The 20,949-nt window shown below is 56.6% G+C and overlaps 1 protein-coding gene across 3 annotated transcripts in view; it reads left to right on the forward strand.

The window, feature by feature from the left end:
• LOC140659001 (ATP-sensitive inward rectifier potassium channel 12) overlaps window positions 1-15,744 on the forward strand; it is a 33,134-nt gene extending 17,390 nt beyond the window's left edge. Inside the window, exons 2-3 of one of the 3 annotated variants that reach the window (XM_072878137.1) lie at window positions 11,863-13,340; window positions 14,560-15,744. In XM_072878137.1, the coding sequence (XP_072734238.1) occupies window positions 12,021-13,310 (1,290 nt within the window). In that variant the 5' untranslated portion in view covers window positions 11,863-12,020 and the 3' untranslated portion in view covers window positions 13,311-13,340; window positions 14,560-15,744. The other 2 variants (XM_072878138.1, XM_072878136.1) reach the window with 2 other exon arrangements.
• Window positions 15,745-20,949: the final 5,205 nt, after the last annotated feature.

Below are 20,949 nucleotides of genomic sequence, written 5' to 3' on the forward strand. Positions count from 1 at the left end.
CCACCTCCGGGTTTGCGTATAATGGCGCATGTCCCCCTTAAGCTGCTTAATGAGGGTTAAGAGGCTAACGGGCTTATTACCAGCAATTATTTCCACAGCCCTGCAGGTGTCCCTGAAAACGGCAGGGCCCCGCACCTGCCAGGGACTATCCTGCTGGTACGGCCACTAGCCAGCCTGGGGTGCCACGAGATTGTCAGTGCTCAGCCGGCTGCCGGAGTCAAATCGATAGCCCTTTTGGGTGCGTTTTTACACCCCATTGCAACGATCCAGGCGGTGGTTTTGGTAGGGGAGTGGAGCGGGGGCTGGCATCCCTATGGATACCTCCCCCCCCGCCCTGGTCCCTCTCGCTCTGCCTCCAGAGCGGCTTTGCAGCATCCCTGGGCGGTCGCCTGGAGACGGCCGCGGCGGGTTGCCACAGCGACGGAGCCTTCGCTCAGCATCCCTCCAACTCCGCCGCCTTGGCCGAAGTTGGGCGAGAGAAAAATATCCCGGGGAGAGGCCACCACCCCCTCCCTGAGCAGCAAGTGCAGGGCTGGGGAAACTGAGGCACGGCTGGTGGAGTTGGAGGCAGCTGCGAGGTGATGGAGGAGGTTTTGGAAGCTGCCTGTGGCTGCAATGGGGCAAAAAGTGGTGGAAATGGGGCGGGTGGAGGGCAGGGGGTACCCGCAGTCTCGGAGGGGGGGGGTCAGCGCTTTGTGGGGGCAGGTGCTGGTGCAGCATCTCCGCACGAGTCCTGCCAGCAGCAGCGTTTGATAGTCACCATGGCAATGTCAGCTGCGTTCGGGCTGTCATCTGCTTTGACATCCAGCGCGTGCTGGGACAGGCTGGAGGGGTGTGCGCACCCCGGGAGCTGCCGGTGCGGACAGGGGGATCAGCCACCCAGAGCCCAGCCAAAAACCTGGGCTCCCCCACCCAGGGCGGGAGGACCGGCTCTGATGCCACCAGGGTCCCCCCAGGATGGGGTCCCACGGGGCCACGCGATGGCACGGGCTGGTGCCTGGCCCTGGGGGACCCGCCGCGGTGAGGGAGAGGAGGGTGAAGCCCTTTGGGGTGACACTGGCAGTGGTGCCCCCTGCCAGCCCCACCACGGAGAGCTTCTCCCCTCCCAAGCCTATAATGACAGACGATGTCCGTGGAGGGCGAGGAGAGGTTACGTAACTTTGGCGTTTGGAAAATTCTTTCTGCTCCCTTATCAGCTTTATAAATACCTCGAACTCAGGCCAGGCTGAGGGGGAGGTGATGACATGGGCTGCAGCCGGTCCCCACGCTCGGGCCCATCCAGCCACCGTGCCTCAGTTTCCCCCTCTCTATGAACAAAAGCATCCCTGCTGCATCCTGCTGCTGTGCTGAGGGGAGGGCTCCTTGCTGCTGGTGTGAGCACCGGTGGGACCAGCAAGTGTTTTTCACCTCCAACAGAAAAGGAGGGCGATTTTTCCTCTTCCCCTGGAAAAGGCTTGAAGGTGCTTTTTGGGTCATGGCCACCATTAAATGGCAAGTTCAAAAAGCCAAGGTCCTGCCTGTGGGCACTTATTGCCTTGCTCTAAGCTGGTGTCACATCCCCCAGGTTTGAATTTGCTGCGTCCTCCTGGCTGGTCTTTCATGTCCTAAAAAATCCCTGGGCTGGGGCCGTGCGGTGCCTTAGCCGCTGCGTTTTCTCAGCAGGGTGCTGGTGGTGGGTGCTCGCCCCGTTCCCCCTTCTCCCCACAGCACCGTCACAGCTCTCCCGACCCCCCTGCCATCGGCACGGCAGAGCCAGGGGACAGCGGGATGCTGGCGAGTCCCGAGCATCGCCGGCAACCCCTGCAGGAGGTCTGGGGCTGGGGGGGGGGCTGGAGCGGGACCCCCCCAGCTCACGTGCGCTTGCATTTATGCCGCTTGCAAAGTTCTCTCCCTGGGGGGATGTTGGAGGGCGGCCGGGGCCGTGTCGATAGGAGCATGCACGGCGCACGCAGCCAAGGGCGGCCGGGATGGCGTTGTGTAACTCTCCGTGCGGCTCTTCGCTGGGGGCATGTCACTGTGTCCCACCCTCCCCGATGCCACCAGACCTGGCTGCTGCCCCAGCCGCAGGGCACCTTTGCTCCGTGCCCACTCATTGCCACCGCAGCCACCTGGCCGTGCTGGGACCCGGCGTGGCGTCTGGCTTTACACCTCCAAGGGATGCTGGCGGGCAGGACCGGGACCCCAGGGGTTAGGTCAGCTGTTGTGGCTGGCAGTAGCGTGCCACCACCTTTGTCCCCCAAAATCTTCCCTTGCTGGTGTTTTGGTTTTCCTTGCTGGAGAAACGGTGCCCTGCTCCTTATCAACCTGTGTGTGCATGCACAGTGTGCCCGGGCTCGCCAACACGGGGCTTTGCACTCACCTTGTTTATTGTAGGGTTGCCCAGGAACACGTGTGCGGGTTAGTTTTTTAGGGCTGGCCAAAAAAAAAAAGGAATTCCTGGCTTCTACTTTATTGCTTTTGTGATCCTGCAGTGTCTGCCTGAGCGAGCCACCCATCAGTGACCTGGGCTGTGCAAAGGAGCAGAGGAGGCAACGCAAGTGGGGGTGTGCCGAACCTCGCTGCTTTAAAAACAATCTTTTAAATGCTCAGGTCTCTGCCCGCAGGGTCTGCAGCTGCTGGGTCCCTTAACGAAGCGATGCACGACAGCGCCCGAGGCTGGGCCACAGAAATAATGAGAAGGGAATTATTTTAGGGACTTCCATGTCTGCCTGGTGGGTACCTTCATGGCCACCTCCATTTGAGCAGGGCTTCCCAAACGAAGTGGGTGCCCCGGGCAATGGCGGTGGGGTGGCAGGCGCCGATGTCAGGCAGAGATTTGACTTCTTGCTGCTGGGGCCAGGCTGAGAGGGCGCCTGGGGCTGGTACCCGCGGGCAGGGAATGAGGGAGGATTAACTGAGCCGCTGATCCCTGACAGCGAGAGGGGACGGGGAGCAGCGAGCCCCCCCGGCGTTACACAATGCCTGTGCTAAATCTTCACTGCAGCGGATAAAGACGGTCCCCAAAATACCCTGCCCTGCCTTTGCTGCCCCTGCAGCTACTTGGGTTTGGGGTCACGTCTGCAGTCTGGGGGTGTCTGGCTCGCCGGTGACGTCGGGGCAGAGTGGAAAGGGAAAAAACCCAGGGCCAGAAAGCTGGTACTCCCCGGGAAGGAGATCTCCTCCAACCAGGGTCAGCCCGAGGAACAAAAGCGTTAAAGGGAGCCCTTGGAGGATTTAAAAGACACTGAAACTCTTGAACTGGTGTGTGCAGAGCCACGAGCTGGAGGAAAACTAGTAGCAGAAAAGCAGTGCAAAGGCTTCTTTCGTCTTGAAGATGGCGGGCAGCATCATGTGTGTGCCAGGGGGGTTTGTCACCCCCAACAGAAAGGGAGGGGGATTTTTCTTCCTCCCCTGGGAAACACTTGAAGATGGGTGTTGGGTCATGGCCATCATTAAATGGCAAGATCAAAGAACCAAGGTCTTGTCTTGGACCACCGACTGCCTTGCCCCAGGCTGGTGTCTGATCCTCCAGGTCTGAATTCGTTGCATCCTTCTGGCTGGTCCTTTGCATCCTCAAAATCTCTGAAATCCCCTTCGAGCTGCTTCTCTTCCAGTCCCCGTATTTTGGGCTTCCTACACTGCCATGACCGCGATTTCACTCCCTACCCCTTAGAAATACCACCGAAGGTGGATGTCCCCCTTGCTGGTGGTGGGTCCCCATGGCCACAGCCGAGGTGCCAGCTCCTGTACATGTAGGGAAGAGGAGAGGCTGTAATCTGAGCTCGGGAGCAATTAGCCAGGACGGCAGCGTGCTGCCCAGCAAAGTCCCCGCTGCCTGCTCGCTTGCTCGGCCGCCGGCATCGGGCTCAGCATCTACGGCTCTCACTGCGATCGCAGGGTAAGTAGGGCCAGGAGGGCGGCTCTGCCCGAGCATGGCATGCCCTTCCTCCTCATCTCCTTTCTCCTGGGGTTAAAAGTCAAGTTTAGGGCTCTGCTGACACCTTAACTCACGGTGATGCCAAAGGGCAGTGGAAATGCAGCCGCATCTGGGGTGGAAATGGCAACTTCACCCCAGCACGGCCAAGGAGCCAGGAAAATTGCCCGGGATAGCAGGACATGGGTTGTATTTCTCACCGAGAGCTGAGCAATTGCTAACGGTTGGATGGAGCAGGAATAACCATGGGTTTAAAGCCCAAAAAAAGAGTGGAGGATGCTGATGAGCGGTTGATGGCTCAGCCTTGCTTACATTCCACCTCCCCTTGCTGGAGGGACCTGTGCATCCCAAGCTGGCTCTCATGATCATCCCGATTCTCTCTGTGCTGATTCCCAGCCGAAACACCACTGTGGGGAGAGCGACGCCGAGCGCCTCGGCACCGGCTGCAGCCATATCGGTGCCGAGGCGCTCGGCGTCGCTCTCCCTGCGGCTCACGGCTCCATCGGCTCCGGCTGGCAGCCCCATCGCTCCCAACCTGCCGCACGTCGCGCCTTCAGGATAAACATTTCCCGGGCGCAGGCTCTGCCCACACACGCGATTTCCCTCGAGCGGGAGAGACAAGGCTCCTGGAGGGGGTTTGCATTGGGTGAGAGCGGAGCTCCATGGGAAAACCCGCCTTGGGTGTAACGGGGTTTGGGAACGAGACCTTGATGGGAGCTGGGCATACTGGGAGGTGCAGCATTAGTCCTGCCGTGGGCAAGCAGGGGCTGAACGGAGTCCAGATCCATCACCTTCTGCCTCTAACCCTAAGGCGTAGGCAGCAATCGCTCCATGAGAGGGCTCTTAAAATAATTCATGCCTGTAATACCCCCGGGATGCTGCTGAGCACTGCCCTGGTGCTACCTGTGGCATGGGAGCCCCTCGGTGCTGCAGCCCTTGGCTCATCTTGGCGATAAAATCTGCTTGAAGACGTTTGCCCTTTCGGTCCCGCTTTTCCCTTTCTTCCCACGGTGCTTTTTAGCAGCCGGGTGATCCCCCTGGGCTGGGACAGGGTTGCTGCCTTTCCCCCGAGCCTCTATGGCCCGTGCTGGATGGGAACCCGCCATTCCCGATGGGAACCCGAGTCCATGCAGCGGCCCCGGCAATGGCACAGCTGGGGTGCAGGGCAGGCAGGAGCACGGCCGGCTGATTTCGGCTCTGCCATGGTCTGCCCGCAGCCCCATCGCTGGTGTTTGTCTCTGGGATGGTTTGGGGCTGGGACTGGAGCCCAGCACGCATCCGGATTTGGGAGCAAGCAGGAGGGACCAGGGCCATGTGATGGAGGAGAGTGCACAGGGCGGGTGCAGAGACACCCCAAGGTCACCCCTCCGAAAACACCCTCTGGCCCACGCGGCCAATGGATGGGGCATTTTGGGAGGGAGGTGCCCACCGCAGCCCAGGTGGGGAAGGGGACTTGCTTGGGGACTTGCACATCCCACCGGCACCCCGGGCACCACCAGGCCAGGCGATATTTCATTTCAAAGCTCCCAGCCATGAGTCCCACCCGGGGGGGGCTCATCTTCACCCCCCCAAACACCCCACTGACCCCATAGCCAGCTGTCTTCCTCCACCCAGCACCAGACATCTCCATCACCAGTGCTCCAGCCCCACTGGCTCCGGGAGCCTCCCGGGACACCCCCGGTCACCGTGGCAGGACGTGGGGAGAGGGAACAGGGCATCGCTGCTGCAGAGCCTTAATTCCTGGGGCCACGGGGCTGCCGGGAGCAGATCTCTGACGTCCTGTGGGACAAATCCTGCGGGGTGCAGGGTTCGGGGCATCAGCAGGTTGGGAAACCTCCCCTCCCCCTCGCTAAATCCCTTCCCTGGCGCAGGACAGTAGGTTACGGGACTCGACCAGAGGTTGGATTTAAGGAGATTACAACTTCTCCCCCAGGATAATCTAGAAATTCAATTAAAACTCTCTGTCCCTCGCCCGGGCTGCAGCAGGGCCACAGGGCACCCTGTGCCCCACAGCCATGGCTGGGGAGCACTGGGGAGACCCCCCCGGGCACACGCCAGGTAAGGGCTGACCCCTCCTCCTGGGGTCCGGGCGGAGCCCCCCCTGCCTGGGGTGGGGGGCCGGGGCTCTGCCCCTTCCCGGGGCGATTTGCCGGGGTATTAACACCCGTCCTCTGAGCCGGGGCAGCCGGGGCAGCCGGGGCTGCAGGGGGGCTGCGGGGAAGGGGCTGCGGGTACCCCGGAGGTTTGGGTAAGGGTGTCACGGGGCAGGGCAGTCTGGCTGCACCCCCTGGGGTTTTGGGGCATCCTTTGGTAGCCCACGGTGCGGATTAACCCTGCCAAGGCCTTCAACCCCCCTTGCCCTCATCCTCACCCCGGGCCACGTCCTGCTGTCCAGCCCTACGGATGCAAGCGGACAGACAAATAGCCAGTGTTTCCCAGGCGAGCGAGATGGGATTTCGGGACCTGGCGGGGCGGCAGGGCTGGCTGCGGGCTGGGGGTCCTGTGCATGCTGTGGCGTTTCCCAACCCCTCTCCATGCTGTAGCCAGGCAGGGGGACATCACCTGGGAGCGGCGGGGGGGCGGCGGGGGTGGACGTACAGCCCTGGGGTCCCACCACCCCGGCGTGTGGGTGCTGGAGCGTGGCTGGGTACCAGGGCTGCCGGGGCTGGAACAGGCAGGGAGGTGACCAGACCGGGATGCTTGGTCCCCCCATCGTGCCATGGAGCTGGGGACCTGCAGTGCTGCTCAGTGCAGGCTCCTAAGGGATCTTTCCCAGGATCTCCTCTGATCCAGGACACATTTAGCAGGACTTTTAGGGTGCTTAAGCACAAGCCACCTGGCCCCAGCGGTGCCAGGCACTGCACGTGGCCCCTTTTCTCCTCCCGTGCCTGCGGTGGCATCCGCACGTGGCTCAGGGGGACGGGGATGAGCCAGCACCTCTCCAGGCACCCCATCGCCTCTGGTCTCCCTGCCAAGGGCCCTTTTGCCCCCCGTGCCTCAGTTTCCCTCCTGTGTGCGCTGTCAAGGCTTGCAGACAGGGATGTCTCAGCTGCTTGCTGGCACTAGGGGGGTGTGGGGGGGTCCAGTGGAGGGGTGCATGCCCGCGGCTGTTTTCTACCTATCTCCCTGCCGAAACAGAGCAGTATTTTCTCATTAGGAATGCACTGTGGTGGGAGCCTCTTGCCTGTCCTCCCTGGCAGCGGAGGGGAAGCAGGGGGTCATTTATCCTCCAGATTCGTCAGGGCCTGGCCCACCCCGTGTTGACCCTTAATTTATTGGAAGTGCCCAAAGATGGGGTGTTGGAGGCAGGAGTTATTCAGGCAGCAGTGCTGACCCAGCACGGTGGGAATGCGCTTGGCCGGGGGCCGGCCGCAAGCTCCCTGCTTTGTATCTCAGCTGGAGGACCCCCCAGCTCTGCTACCCTCTCATTTTTTGGGTGCTCAGTGCCAGGTCGCTCCATTGGGACAGAGTGAGCAGGAGCGGTTTGGGCACCCTGGGCTGTGCCGGCACGGCCGCAGCCCCGCGCTGGGAGCAGAGCTCCCTCCTCTCCGCTGACATTGCCGTCCCGCCGCTGGGGCATGAAGGGCATCACTGCAGGAGATAGCAGCGTTATCTCCCGGCGCAGGGCAGGCAGCAGCACCGAGCGTGACCTCCTCGCGCTGTCCCCTCTCGGACGGTCACCTCTCCTGCCAGGGGACCCGCGTGCCCCGGCTTGGCTCCTCCAAGTCCCCACTGGGTCAATACCACCCAAATGCAACCCGGTTCCCCATGCACCTTTGTAAACTGGGAGAAAATCCATGCTGGGAGGATGCAGGAAGGGGCTGGCAGCCCAGTCGCTGCCTCCCTGGCCCCAAAACACATCCCCTCCAGAGGTACAGGGAAAGGTGTGATGATAAATCACATCGACATATTCAGCCGGCTCTAACTAATGACCTCCTCGGCACTTGACATATTTTCCCGGCGTGCTGACTGTTCAGAATATTGTTGTAACATCGAACTCCCTTTTAAAAAAAAAATAAAAAAAAATTAGCCGTGCAGTTGGCAAATTGCTGGAGACACTTGGATTCTCTGCGGGAAACCGCTCCGCGGTGGGAGTTTGGTTGCTGCAGTTTAGTGGCAGGAGTCATTGCCTCTAATGTCAGCTCATTAGCTGGGGTAGTCCAAGGCGTCGCTGCGTTCAGAGCCCGCGGGGAGCTGTGGGACGTTCCTTCCCGCTATTAATATTATGGGCCTGTTTTGTTTCCTATGTGTTAACGCTATTAGTGCTGCATAAGACGCGTGGCACAAGCGGCAGGGGATGGTCCCGGTCCTGCCCGACACCCAGCATGGGTTTGTCTGCAGCGAGGCTGGGGCTGGCAACGGGATTAAGGGGCTCTGGGTTTTAGGGGAAGTTTTGAGTTTGTTCCCAGGGGGTAAAATTGTCATGGTCAGGGGTGTGAAACTCCTGGGAAGGGGGTGGCAGGGGGATGTAACCTCCCGTAACTCCTCTGCCAGCACCCCGGAGCAGCTCTGGTTGTGGGGAGATGCCAGGGTGATGCTGGAGAACGGCACTCGTGACCCAAGGAAATGCAGGGTGACCATGGGGCCGCGGTCCCCAGCTGGTGCCGGCGGCAGAGCCTGTCCAGCCCTGGGTTTCCACGCGTTCACACGAGCCCTCTCCCAGCCTGAGCCTCCCGCAGCGACAGCGTGGGGCTCCAGCCTTCAAATTAAAACCAAACCAGAAATTCAGCTTTCAGCAAACTCGAGAAAGCGTATTTCCAAACAAAACTGTGCTAAATAAAGTACGAGCCGCAGGCGGCCGCCTGCTCCAACAGATCCACTTTGCTCGCCTTTATTTAGCTGCCGTCTCCCCGTGCTGCTGCTGCCGGCCTGGGGCCGGGGGGGGTTTGTCTTTGTCCCCCCAAGAGCTTTGGTGCTTCGGGGAGGACTCGGTCCCGCGGCCCCGGAGAATGTGGGGTCCCACGCGGGACGTGGGCTGTGTCACGAGAGCTGCCCCGTCCCTGAAGCAGCGTCAGCCCCTCGGGTCTGTCCTGGCATCCCCCCACAGCAGAGGGTTCCCTGATGGCTGGGGTGCTCGGACAGGGTGAAACCCTGAGGGGCATGGGAGGAGGGGGAGGAAAGGGAAAGGGGGGAGGGAGGGAGGGAGGAAGGAGAGAGAGAAAAATAAGGGAGAGAGAAAGAGAGGAAGAAAGAGAGGAAGAGAGAAAGAAAGCAAGCAAAAGAAAGACAGAATGAAAGAAAGACAGGAAAGAAAGAAAGAAAGAAAGAAAGAAAGAAAGAAAGAAAGAAAGAAAGAAAGAAAGAAAGAAAGAAAGAAAGAAAGAAAGAAAGAAAGAAAGAAAGAAAAAAGCAAAAGAAAAAGAAAAAAGAAATAAAGCAAGAGAGAAAGAAAGAAAGAAATAGAAAGAAATTAAGAAAGAGAGGAAGAGAAGAAAGAAAGAAAAAGAAAAAGAAAAGGAAGGAAGGAAGGAAGAGAGAGAAGAAGAAAGAAAGAGATGAAAAAGTGAAAGAAAAAAGAAAAAGAAAGAAAGGAAGAAAAGAAGGAAGGAAGGAAGAATGGAAGGAAGGAAGAAAGGAAGGAAAGAAAAAAAGGAAAGATAAAGGGCAGGAAGGAAGGAAGAGAGAAAGGCAGGAAGGGCAGGAAGAGGAAGGAAGAAACAGAGAAAGCAAGAAAGGAGGGAAGGAAGGAGGGAAGGGGGAAGGAGGGGAGGCAGAGGGGGCGGTGGTGGTGACCAGGGAGCCCAAGGGTCCCTGGCAGCGTGGCCCCGGCTGAGGGCAGCGCTGCTGCCTCCGCAGTCACCCGGGCACATCTCCCCTCCCAGCACAGTTAATCCAGACCCCAGCTAATCCTCTCACAGGTCACTGGGAGCTCATTGCATTTTGTTCACTTCTCAAATGCATCTAGAATTAATTAAAAAAAAACCAAACAAACCAACAGTAAATTCATCCCGTGGCAAAAGCATTCGGCATATTCCCCTGGGTGCACTGGCGGGGCGAGCTGGAGGGGTGATGGAGAAGCAGCCTTTTTAGTCTCCAAATGCTCAGCTCTCTTTGAAAAAAGAGGAGAGAAAGCCTTAATGAATGTAGCTGGTGCGGTCAGGAGGAAGACTCGGGACGGGTGGCCAGGCTGGAGTTCGGCAGCGTGAGCCTGCAGCCAGCCTGCCATGTCAGCTCTGCAAGGCCACTTTGGTCCCATTTGACTTCCAGTGACGATGAGGTTGTAAATATTAACTGTTCGTGTCTATTTTACTCTTCCCCGTGGCTGTAAGGAGGGAGAGGATCTCGTGCCGACTGCCCCGGCCGGGTACGAGTGATCGCTTGGTCTACCAACACACCAACAAATAACTGTGGTGTTTGAAAAATCTGCTTGTGGGATAAAAAATGGTCGTGCCTGGATTGCAGCAAGTGGAAATATGTTATTTGGCATATAAGACGGTGCCACGCATGGGGCCGTTTCCAGCACGTGGGAGGTTTGGGCAGGTTGTTAGTGGTCCTGCTTGTGCTGCTGGGATTCTGCGGGGATCCCCAAGTCCCAGGCTGGATTTGGGGCAAATTTCTGTAAAAGGCAATCCAGCATAGCGTTGCTAGCTGGGCTGATGCAGCTCCAGGCAGGCTGTGCCTGGCAATGCTTCCCGGCGCTGGGCTGTCCCTGGCCACTGTGTAATGGAAAGGGTGTGCTTGTCCCAGCGTGTCCCTGGGCGCTCGAGCTGATTGCAGGAATCGACCGCATCGATGGGGCCAGCGGATCCGACGCAGCACGTACAGCCCGGCGGGTTCGCCTGCGCCTCTAGGCATGAGCCGGGCACCTCTGCGCTGGGGGGACGGGGTGTCGCGGGGGGTCTGCACCTTCTCCCCCGCCACATTGCTGCCCCATGCAGGTCTCACTGCCAGCAAGGTGTTTTCATCCCCAGTGACACATCCCATGTTGCTAAAGAATAGGACGAGCTGCGGCACGGGGTGGTTTGGGGAGCGCTCCTGCAGTGCCGTCTCTTTGGGGTGCTTGGGATGTGCCGTGTGGCTTCTCCACAATCCCATCCGCTGCCTGATGCAGCCCCATGTGCCATCGCAGAGGCACCGGGGAGCGCACCCAACTCGGGCCACCTTGCCTGTGTCCACGCTGCTCCCACCTCTCTCCCAGGCAAAGCTGAGCGTAGGTCCCCGACCCTGCAGCTGAGCCCTCCAGAAGGGATCAAAACAGCTCCCCATTCCCCAGTGGCAGTTGTCTCTTCATCAGACTTGGCCAGCAAAACCCATCTGTGACCATAGATGGCTCCGTGTCCCAGTGGATGTGTTGGGAAAGTTGCTGTTCGGGACATCTGCCCCAAGTGAGTGCCTTCCCTGGGCCTTCTCCAACCGGCTGCATGTTGGCCATGTCCTCTCCCATCCCCGGGCAGGGGCATGGAGGTTAAATCCACATCTCCCTGTGGTTTCTCTCGACCCCAGAAGAGCTGGTGCTCGGGAGGTTGGGCGACCGCTGCTGCGATGTGCTGGGCAGCGGTCCATCTGGCACGGGCAATGTGAACTGATGGAGCTGCTTTCAGGCGTACCTTTATTAATATCTCTGTGCTAAGGAGAGCAGCTTGGCCTCTCTGCTTTCCTCTCCAGCAGCCTGACCCTGCTCCGACAGCAGAGCTCATGAGAAAAGCGGAGGGGAGAGACTCCAGTGCTACCCAAGGTTTTTCATCTGCTGGTGGTGTTGGGGTTCCCAGAAATCCCCAGCAAGGTTTGCTCACTCGCTTTATAGTATGAAAGAACAAACTCTAAGACCTTCTTCCTTCCTCCTGTGTGTTTTTTTGGGAGCAGCCTAGCCATAGGAGGGAACATTAGGGCAGTGGGGGGGGTCCTCATTCAACATGCAGCCACCCACCCCACCAGACCCATGGGCAAACACCCCCTCAGGTCCCTTTGCCGTGAGAGCTAATGGCTGTGTCTTTGTTTTCTCATTGCAGAGCCTCTCACGGGATCTGCGTGGTGACGTGGCAGCCAAGACGTGGAAGCTTGGGACTTCTCTTCCACCGCAACAGTATTTGGGGGGTGGGTAGGGGTGGGCCAGGGGGACACCAGGAGTCACAAGACCCTTCACCTTCACTGTGGGCTTGGCTCAGGGATGACTGCAGGCAGAGTCAACCCTTACAGCATCGTGTCCTCCGAGGAAGACGGGCTGAGGTTGACCACCATGCCAGGTATCAACGGCTTTGGCAATGGGAAAATCCACACCAGGAGGAAATGCAGGAACAGGTTTGTAAAGAAGAACGGTCAGTGCAACGTGGAGTTCACCAACATGGATGACAAGCCGCAGAGGTACATTGCAGACATGTTCACCACGTGCGTTGACATCCGCTGGAGGTATATGCTCTTGCTCTTTTCCCTGGCATTTCTGGTGTCCTGGTTACTGTTTGGGCTGATTTTCTGGCTAATTGCACTCATTCATGGAGACCTAGAAAACCCAGGTGGAGACGATACCTTCAAGCCTTGCGTTCTGCAGGTCAATGGCTTTGTGGCTGCTTTTCTGTTCTCCATCGAGACCCAAACGACTATTGGTTACGGCTTCCGCTGCGTGACGGAGGAGTGCCCGCTCGCGGTCTTCATGGTGGTGGTTCAGTCCATCGTGGGGTGTATAATTGACTCTTTCATGATTGGTGCAATAATGGCAAAGATGGCCAGGCCCAAAAAACGGGCCCAGACATTACTTTTCAGCCATAATGCAGTAGTGGCAATGCGAGATGGAAAACTCTGCCTGATGTGGAGAGTTGGGAACCTCCGGAAAAGCCACATAGTAGAAGCCCATGTACGAGCTCAGCTAATTAAGCCCAGGATCACAGAAGAAGGGGAGTACATACCACTTGACCAAATAGACATCGATGTGGGGTTTGATAAAGGCTTGGACCGTATCTTCTTGGTGTCCCCCATCACCATTCTCCATGAGATCAACGAAGACAGCCCCTTGTTCGGGATCAGCCGCCAGGACTTGGAGACAGACGACTTTGAGATCGTGGTCATCCTGGAAGGCATGGTAGAAGCCACCGCTATGACGACGCAGGCTCGGAGCTCCTACCTGGCCAGTGAGATCCTCTGGGGCCACCGCTTCGAGCCTGTCTTGTTCGAGGAGAAAAACCAGTACAAAGTAGACTATTCCCACTTCCACAAAACCTACGAGGTCCCTTCCACCCCCCGTTGCAGCGCCAAGGACTTGGTGGAGAACAAATTCCTGCTGCCCAGCACCAACTCCTTCTGCTACGAGAATGAGCTGGCCTTCATGAGCCGCGATGAGGAAGAGGAAGACGATGATAGCCGGGGTTTGGAGGACCTGAGCCCGGACAACAGGCACGAGTTCGATAGGCTTCAAGCCACAATAGCATTGGATCAACGGTCATACAGGAGGGAGTCGGAAATATGACTCTTGGTCCTTCCATTGACTTTTCCGAGGGTATTTTTTTTCCTCCTCTAATCTCTTCCCCTACAACCCGCTCAAATTATGCAGAACAATGCAAGTGCCATAGGAATGCTTGAGAAATTAGTATCGTTCATAGTTTTCAGTTTCATCGCAATAACCACTGAGCGGTCTGCAGGAGGGGATGGCGGCAGGCCACGGCGCGTCTCCTGCGCCCGGTGCCCGCAGCAGGGCCGACGGCTCTGGGGGGATGGACGGACAGACGGACAGACGGACGGAGAGAGGAGGGTCTGTGGGGCGTGGGCAGGTGCTCGCCCCGCACAGCCCCGCGGGGCTTTGCTCTCCCCGCGGGGAAAACGCCAGCGTTTTCTTGGAGCCGAGCACTGCGAGATCCAAAAAGAGGAAATATCAGGAAACAAATCTTTCTCTCTCTCTTTCTTTTTTTTCCTTTTATTTTTTAACTGAGCAGCAACAACAAAAAAAATTGCTCCTTCTGGCAGGCGGTCTGATTCAGTTGCACAAGAACAACACTTGAAATAACATGCAACATTAACGTACTTCTTTTTAATTTGGGGAAAAAGGGGGGAGGGAGGCGAAAGGGTTTTTAATTTTTTCACCGTACCGTTTGGGAGACTGTTTACCAAAATAATAATAATAATAACAATAATAATAATAATAATAATATTAAATCTGAAAGAAGTGATTCAGTATTTTTTAAAAATGAACAAGAGAATGAATAAGCCACTGGGGTCCTTTGAGGAGGTGACTTGCTGGGCAGATGCAAGAGCTAGAAGTCAAGACTGCATCCAATTTTGGGGTGGGTTTTTTTTTTCCCACTGGCACGGCTTTGTAGGCAGAAAACAGATGCAAGTGGCTGGAGGTCCGTGGCAGCGAAAGCGAGTAGCGTAATTACTGGCAAAGTAGCTAATAAGGAAAAGGCAGACTGTGATAGAAACAAGCATTGTAAACACAGTAATTAGCCAATTTCTGGAAATACTGATCTTCAGGGTGGAAAGTGGGTCTGGGGCATCAGCTGCTGAAGTCTTGGGTCTCCCCCAATATCTCCAACAGGGAATTCCTAAGTTTCACTGTAACTAGGATGAAATAGCGAAAAGCACAAAAAGGAGAGTGGAAAGCTCTCAAATTTGGGTATTTTCCCATTTTTCCAACCAATTCGGTATTTTCTCCCTTGAAAAATCATTTCAAACGTGGAAATGAATGTGAAAGTCATCTTGCTGAGTTGCACTTCTTCTAGCACAGGAGCCGTCTCCATACCAGGCTGGGATTTATGAATTCCCCGTTCACCGGAGAGTCCTGCTTCAGAGGCAGATGCTTCTCCGAAAACACCAGATGCCAGTCGAGGAAACCACCCCGTCTTGTGCTTCAACCCGTCCCCGCATCCCAGCCTCAAGGTGGATTGTGCCTTAGAGATGCAAACTCCTCCCGCGCCCCAGCCCTCCGCTCGCATCCTCCCCTTGGGGCGACATCCCCTTTGCTCTGCCCCTGTGGCAGCGCCCGCATCCCACCGTCTGCTGCATTTTAGGCTGGCCTTGATGGCACGCTGGTTTAGCTTTTTCTATGGTGCAAGGCAAACCACCCCGTGCACGGGAAGCCTTTGCTCCTGCCCTGCTCCCTGCCTTTGCACAGAGGGAAGGAGGTTGCACGGGAAGACGCAGGTTGTGGGTCCCTTCATCCCAGCCGTGCTGCTCATTGGTGCTCTGGGAGCCAAAATCTGGCTCCCTGCTCCCCGTGGCCGTAGGAAAGGCTTCGGTACCCACCGGCATCCCGCACCCGACCCTGGGCGCGGAGCCTCGGCAGCACCTGGCCTCGGGGAGAAGGAGTCGAGAGCAGGGTCCCCAGCAGCGTTTCGGCTGTGATGGGCTCCCGGCACTTTTCTCCCCGCTGCCCACATCAGGGAAGCCATGTCCCAGGGTTACAACTTGCCGTGGCATGTCCAAACGTCGGTGGCAGATTCGTTCTCTGTCCTCATCCCTATCTCCCTCTTGCAAAGGGCTCTGGGGAGCGGCTGCCCCAGTGCCCCCCACTGCCCTGTGCCCCCGAGCATCGCATCTCACCGGCCGGCCACGGGACAGGGACTGCGTCTTCGTCCCCGCAGAGTTTTCTCCCCACCCTGTTCCCACTAGTGTCCATCACCATGACCCCGTGCTGCCCACCAAGGGGCTGCTCTATTTTTGGCTTCCCCTAAAAATCAGCCATGGGGAGAAAACATCCCCGGGGGCAGTGCCGGGAGGGAGCCGGCTGTTTTGGCACCAAGTGCCCCAAACGGGCTGTCCCCAAAAGTGGGGACGCGTAGGGATGTGCCATTGAGCTCTGGCCATGACATTTGTCTTTCTAAGGCAGTGAACGCGGATGCCGTCCCATCACCGGTCCCTTTGCTCCCGGGGGGATGTTTTTGCCACCTGCTTTTTGCCCCATAGCATCTGGGGGGTGGGAAGGATGGGGGGGAGCGGGGGGGGGGCCGAGAGATTTTGTGTGCGCACTACTTATTTATTTTTTTAAAAAAATGCTTTTAAGTGGTTTTAGTTTCTTTTGAATAAATAATAACTATAAAAAAAGGTGCACATCTTGCTGCTGTAGGGTTCTCAGAGGGTTAATTTCTTTATAAATATATATATATATCACAGTAAATATTTGTATAAAATGAAAGAGAAATAGAGACGTCTTTAAGTAAATTATTGCTTTTAAAGAAACTTCTGATTGTACAGTGTTACCTGGGAGAATAGAATAATATATACAGATGTATTTTTAAACTGCTGCGTAGGAGGACGTGAACTGGGCTGGGGAGCACCCACGGCCGGCACGGCGAGGGGGGGTTTGGACCCTCCCCAGCCCCCGTTCACGCACCCCTTCCCCGAACCCCGCTAGCGAGGATCTAGCTCTGGCGAGTCATCGTATATATACTGTATAGTCCTCGTCCTGGCCATGGACCACGCTGGTACATAGTGTATAAATATTATTTTTGCCTACCTGTGAGCGCTCTGAGCTACTGGTCTTTTTTTTCCTGCCATCAGGGAGCATTGGGAAGGCTGCCCAGCAGTAGTTTTAATCACAAGAATTGTCAAAGAAAGGGGGGGGGGGGGGGAGAAAAAAAGGTAAAAAAAGCCAAAAAGTGGTGTTTGTTTGGTGCTTGGGTTCCTCGGAGGGGCTGGAAATGCACAGGGATGCTCTTGGGGTGCAGGTTTTGGTGTTGGTCATGGCAGGTATGGAGCGGGATCCTGGCGGGAAGGGGCTCGGAGCTGAGCGAGGGGACACGTCCCCCCCAAAACAGCCACTGGCTATTGCCTCCGAGCCCAGGTTGCTCCATGGAGCATCCATGGAGTTAACTCCGGCGTTACACTTGATCCTTGGAGGATGGCGGGAGTCCGAGAAAGGAAAGAGCCGCTAATCCTCTTGGCCAGCATCCCATAGGGATTGCCCTCGGCAGGGCTCAGGGCAGCCTCCGGCAGCAGCAGCCGCCCTGGCCGGGGACCGGGGACCAGGGACCGGACCCGCTGCGGCTCCCACTTGGCTTCGCCCCAGAAAGAGGCACCGGTGAGAGCAGGAAGCGGCCACATCCCTACACCCTAAAACCACCGGCTGGAAAGAGCATCCTCTGCCCCCGAAAGGCGTGACACGTCCCCGCTTGGCTGGGCGGCGGGTCCCTGGGGCCGGGAGCCATCGGGACGAGCCTTAGCTTCTCATAACCGAATTTAGTGCACTTAGTCTTTTAGGGCTGGGACAATCACGTAGTGCTTAACCTTTCGCAATTCGGTGCCTGCTTGACCTTCAAACCTTTTGTAGGAGATGAATTCAGAGCCACCTTTTCTATCTTTAATAAGGCAGAACAAATATGTTTATTTTTAAACCCTCCTGCTCTTTCTTTTCCTCTCGTGCTGACAACCAAAAGAGTCCCCTGTGTTCCCCCCCCCCATTTCTTGCATGCCGAAACGAGTGTGTGGCAGCCGGGTCCGGCGCTCCGGCCGGATCCTGCTCTCCCACCCCCCCAATTCAGGGATGCTGCACAGGGGGGTTGGTGCAGGGCAGGACCCGGCCGCATTATGGGCAGGGAGGGGCCGTGGGATGGTGCCCGACCCGATGCCACCCGTCACCTCGCTGAGCCCCGGTCCCCGCCAGCTGTGCACATCTGCCCTGCTGCCCGCTCCCGGGGGCACCATCTTTCCTCCACGCCCCCCCAACACACCCCAGTGCTCCCCCAGGCTTGGCCCCCGGCAGTTTGGGGACTGAGGCCCGGCACCAGTTCACACGGGCAGGTTGGCAACTGGGAGCACTGGTTTCCCAGGGGTGAAATGCCGCGGCCGTTCGCTGGGGCGATGGTGACATGCAGCGCTAGAGAAGCTGATGGATGCAATGAAAGTATCTGTACCTTTTCCACCTCCGGTGTTTCTCTGTCTCATTGCACATATATTTGAGATATATGTGACAATGTGTATATATATTTGTAAAATGTATTTCAGATGACAAAACTGGCCAATTTTATGTTATTTTAAATATATTATATATATTATATATAAAAGTCTCCAAAAGATATAAATAGACTAGAGAAAATAATATAAATATGTAATAAATGTATTTTGATCTATTTAAAATATCTCGCGTCATGCTGTATATTTTAAAGATCATAGGGAAGCGTCTGCCTGTAGCAAACTTCAAACGTGGTTTCGAGGCTGTCAGTTGTCACACATATAATATATATGTGCAGCAAACTTTAAGCAAGACTGGGGGCCAGTGGGACAAATACAGATGATTTTTAGGAGCTTTTTAGCAAGTGTCCGTCCTGCTGCCTCTAGGTAGGAGCAGAAACCTCAAATCTGAATTTTCCTTATTGTCCTGCAAGAGAGGATAATTTTTCCTCTCCGCTGGGGAAGGGGCTGCAGGGATGCTCGGCAGGACGGGGGGGCTGCAGGATCCCACCCTCCCCGCGCAGACCCGCATGTGGGTACCATTTGCTCTGCTGCACTGCCCTGATGGGCCTTCGCCAGGGGACCGGATCGCAGCGGCTCAGCCATGCAGGGAGCCCAGAGATGGGAAAACATGTCTGGAGCCCAAGGAGAAAGAGCCCAGTCATCTGAGACTGACCCAACAAATCTTCCCAGAGTGACCTCGGTCGCCCTTGGGCTCCATGAGGATCTATTTCCTACAGGCATCACCTCCTCCAGAGACCTCAGGGGACACCGCGCCGCAGCCAAGCGACAGTTTAAATGTCTTTAACGGTACGTCACGGCCAAAGAAAAGCAGAGCAAGTGTGTGGGATGCTATTTACGGAGAGGTTAATGGCCTGGTGGACATGGAGACCCTGGATTCGCCATCCTGGATTTTCCTCCTGGCTTTTGCACCTGGCTGCTGCAGGGAATGGGGCTCGTGTACCAGGATAACCTGGAGAAATTATTCATCATCATTTCTCAGGCTGGTCACGGGTCTGAATCTGGGTTGGGCGACCAGCGACCGATAGCTTCCACCCACCGATGATGGCCAGTTGGGTCCCATCGGCTCCATCCGATGAGAGTTTTTTACTCATTAAAAAGAAATCACTACCAGCCACTCACTCTAATCACCAAAGATAGGGCCAGGGCTAAGCATGATTTAAGAGCCCAGCCCGTTTAATTTATCAAAGGGGGAGACTGAGAGGTGACTTGATTACAGCATTTGTCATGGGGAGGACACGCTCCTACAAAGAGGTACCTTAATCTACCAGGGAAAGGCACAATAACCACCTCTTCCTGGAAGCTGAAGCCAGACAAATCTGTCTTGGAAATAAGGAGCGATCTTTTAATAATGATTAGCTATTAGAACAAGCTACCAATCTCTGTCTCTTAATGCCTTTAAATCTGGACCAGATGCTTTTCTGGAAGCTTTTCTCTTGCTGAGGAGAGGAGCGGGGGTTATTGGGGAAGGGAATGGCCTGTTACAGGCAGGCAGGACGTGAGATGGGAAAACCTCCCTGCTCTCCTCCGGAACACGGGATGGATCTCAGAAAGGAAAATGCCAGGGAGGGCGCGGGGGATGCTCTTGCAGGGCCCTGCCAGCATCTCTCCTGGGACAAGCACCAGCCTGTGCAGCAGCTTCCCAAAGCTCTCGTGCCTCCGCTCTCAGGGTTTGCTTCGCCGTGCGGCAGTGACTCCTCGCGCAGCAGTTTGCACTACAAAACCCATCGCTTCATTTGTGGAAGCATTTAATGATTCAGGAGCCGGCAGCTCCCCAGGGACGGTTTCCACTGCCTCCAGAATTCCTCCCTCAGTGGCTGCCTGTAGCAGAAATCCCCGGGGAGCCGAGCTGACGCTGGCACCACGGGAAATGTGCTATCAGGTCCTTGCTTTACTTCCACTCCTACCATCCCCGTCTTTGGGGGTTAGAGACAAATTAAAGGGTGGCAGTGGCAGCTGAGCACAGCGGGGACGGGGAAGGCAGCGGCTGCCTCTGTGGGGAAGGACCTTGCTTACACCTCGCAGGCACGGCCAGGGTGTTTTCGGCAGGGATGCTGGCGATGGGCTGAGGTTGGGGCTGTTTCTTAGCTGGCAACTTCCACTTTCAATACTCAAGATGTCTTTAAATGCTAAAACCCTCTCTAAACTCAGCATTACACCAGCCCTTGCTGACTGCCCTTCTGCCTCTTTCCCTTTGGTGTCAGGGGACCGGGGCATCTCTCTGAGCCCTGCAGAGGTTTCTGGCCTCCCCAAAAGCAGGGTGTCTTTTCCTTGGCTTGGATGGGCTTGGCTCAAACACACCACCACCAAAATCGGGGTGCACCGACCCTCCCGACTGGGCACAGAGTGGGCCGAGGGGCTGTGAGCCTCTGTTAGCTCTGGATTCCCACCAGGACGGAGCTGGCATGGGTTTGCACGCCGTGCTGCCCATCCCGGCTGCGTGCGCCGGCGCAGAGCTTGCTGTGTCTCGCTGGCCAAAAACCCGGTGCCACGCAGGGAAGGCACCGCATTGGTCTGACTCCTAAGCAACCCTCCCCAGCCATGCTAAGGCGATGCACCACATTTCAGAGGGGTGGAGGCAGGAACTTCGCCCCGGCCCCGCTGGAGATGCTGCCCCTCCACCCAGCCTGGATGCATCCTCCCTCCTGGCTGCTTCGAGAAGCTCAGACCCTACAAACCCCTCCAAATTTATTCCCTTGCCCACCTGAATGGCCCCAGTGCCATCCCGGGCGGCTGGGAGCAGCTCGGGTACCGCAGGGCGATACCCAGGGATGCTCGGTTGTCTCTGGGGGTAACCATAGTAACGGAGCAGCATCTCTGCTCTCCTGCCAACAATTTGCTTTTTCATCCTGCATTAAGGTGGACCCTCTCCGACTCCTTTCTCCCCCAAGGGCTCTCCCACCGAGGGGCTGGCTCGCCAGCTCCTTGTGCCACATCCCACCCATCCCATGCTGGGTTTCATCCCTCTGTATAACGGGATACTGCCGGGGAACCGTCCCTCAGCATCCTGTGCGGAGACAGGGAAGGCAGTGGCTGGAGTTTCTCCTTAACACAGATTTATAAGTGTGAGTGGGACAAAATTAGGGGTTTCCTTACACTTGTTGTTAAAAGGTCACTGTCAAGGTTAAAAACCTTAAATACTCTTTTTTTTTTTTTAAATTGTAAAAGGCCTCTATTAGTAAGAACACACCAGCTTATTAATA

This window comes from Ciconia boyciana, chromosome 13 (assembly GCF_034638445.1).
Source record: "Ciconia boyciana chromosome 13, ASM3463844v1, whole genome shotgun sequence".
Lineage (NCBI taxonomy): Eukaryota > Metazoa > Chordata > Aves > Ciconiiformes > Ciconiidae > Ciconia > Ciconia boyciana.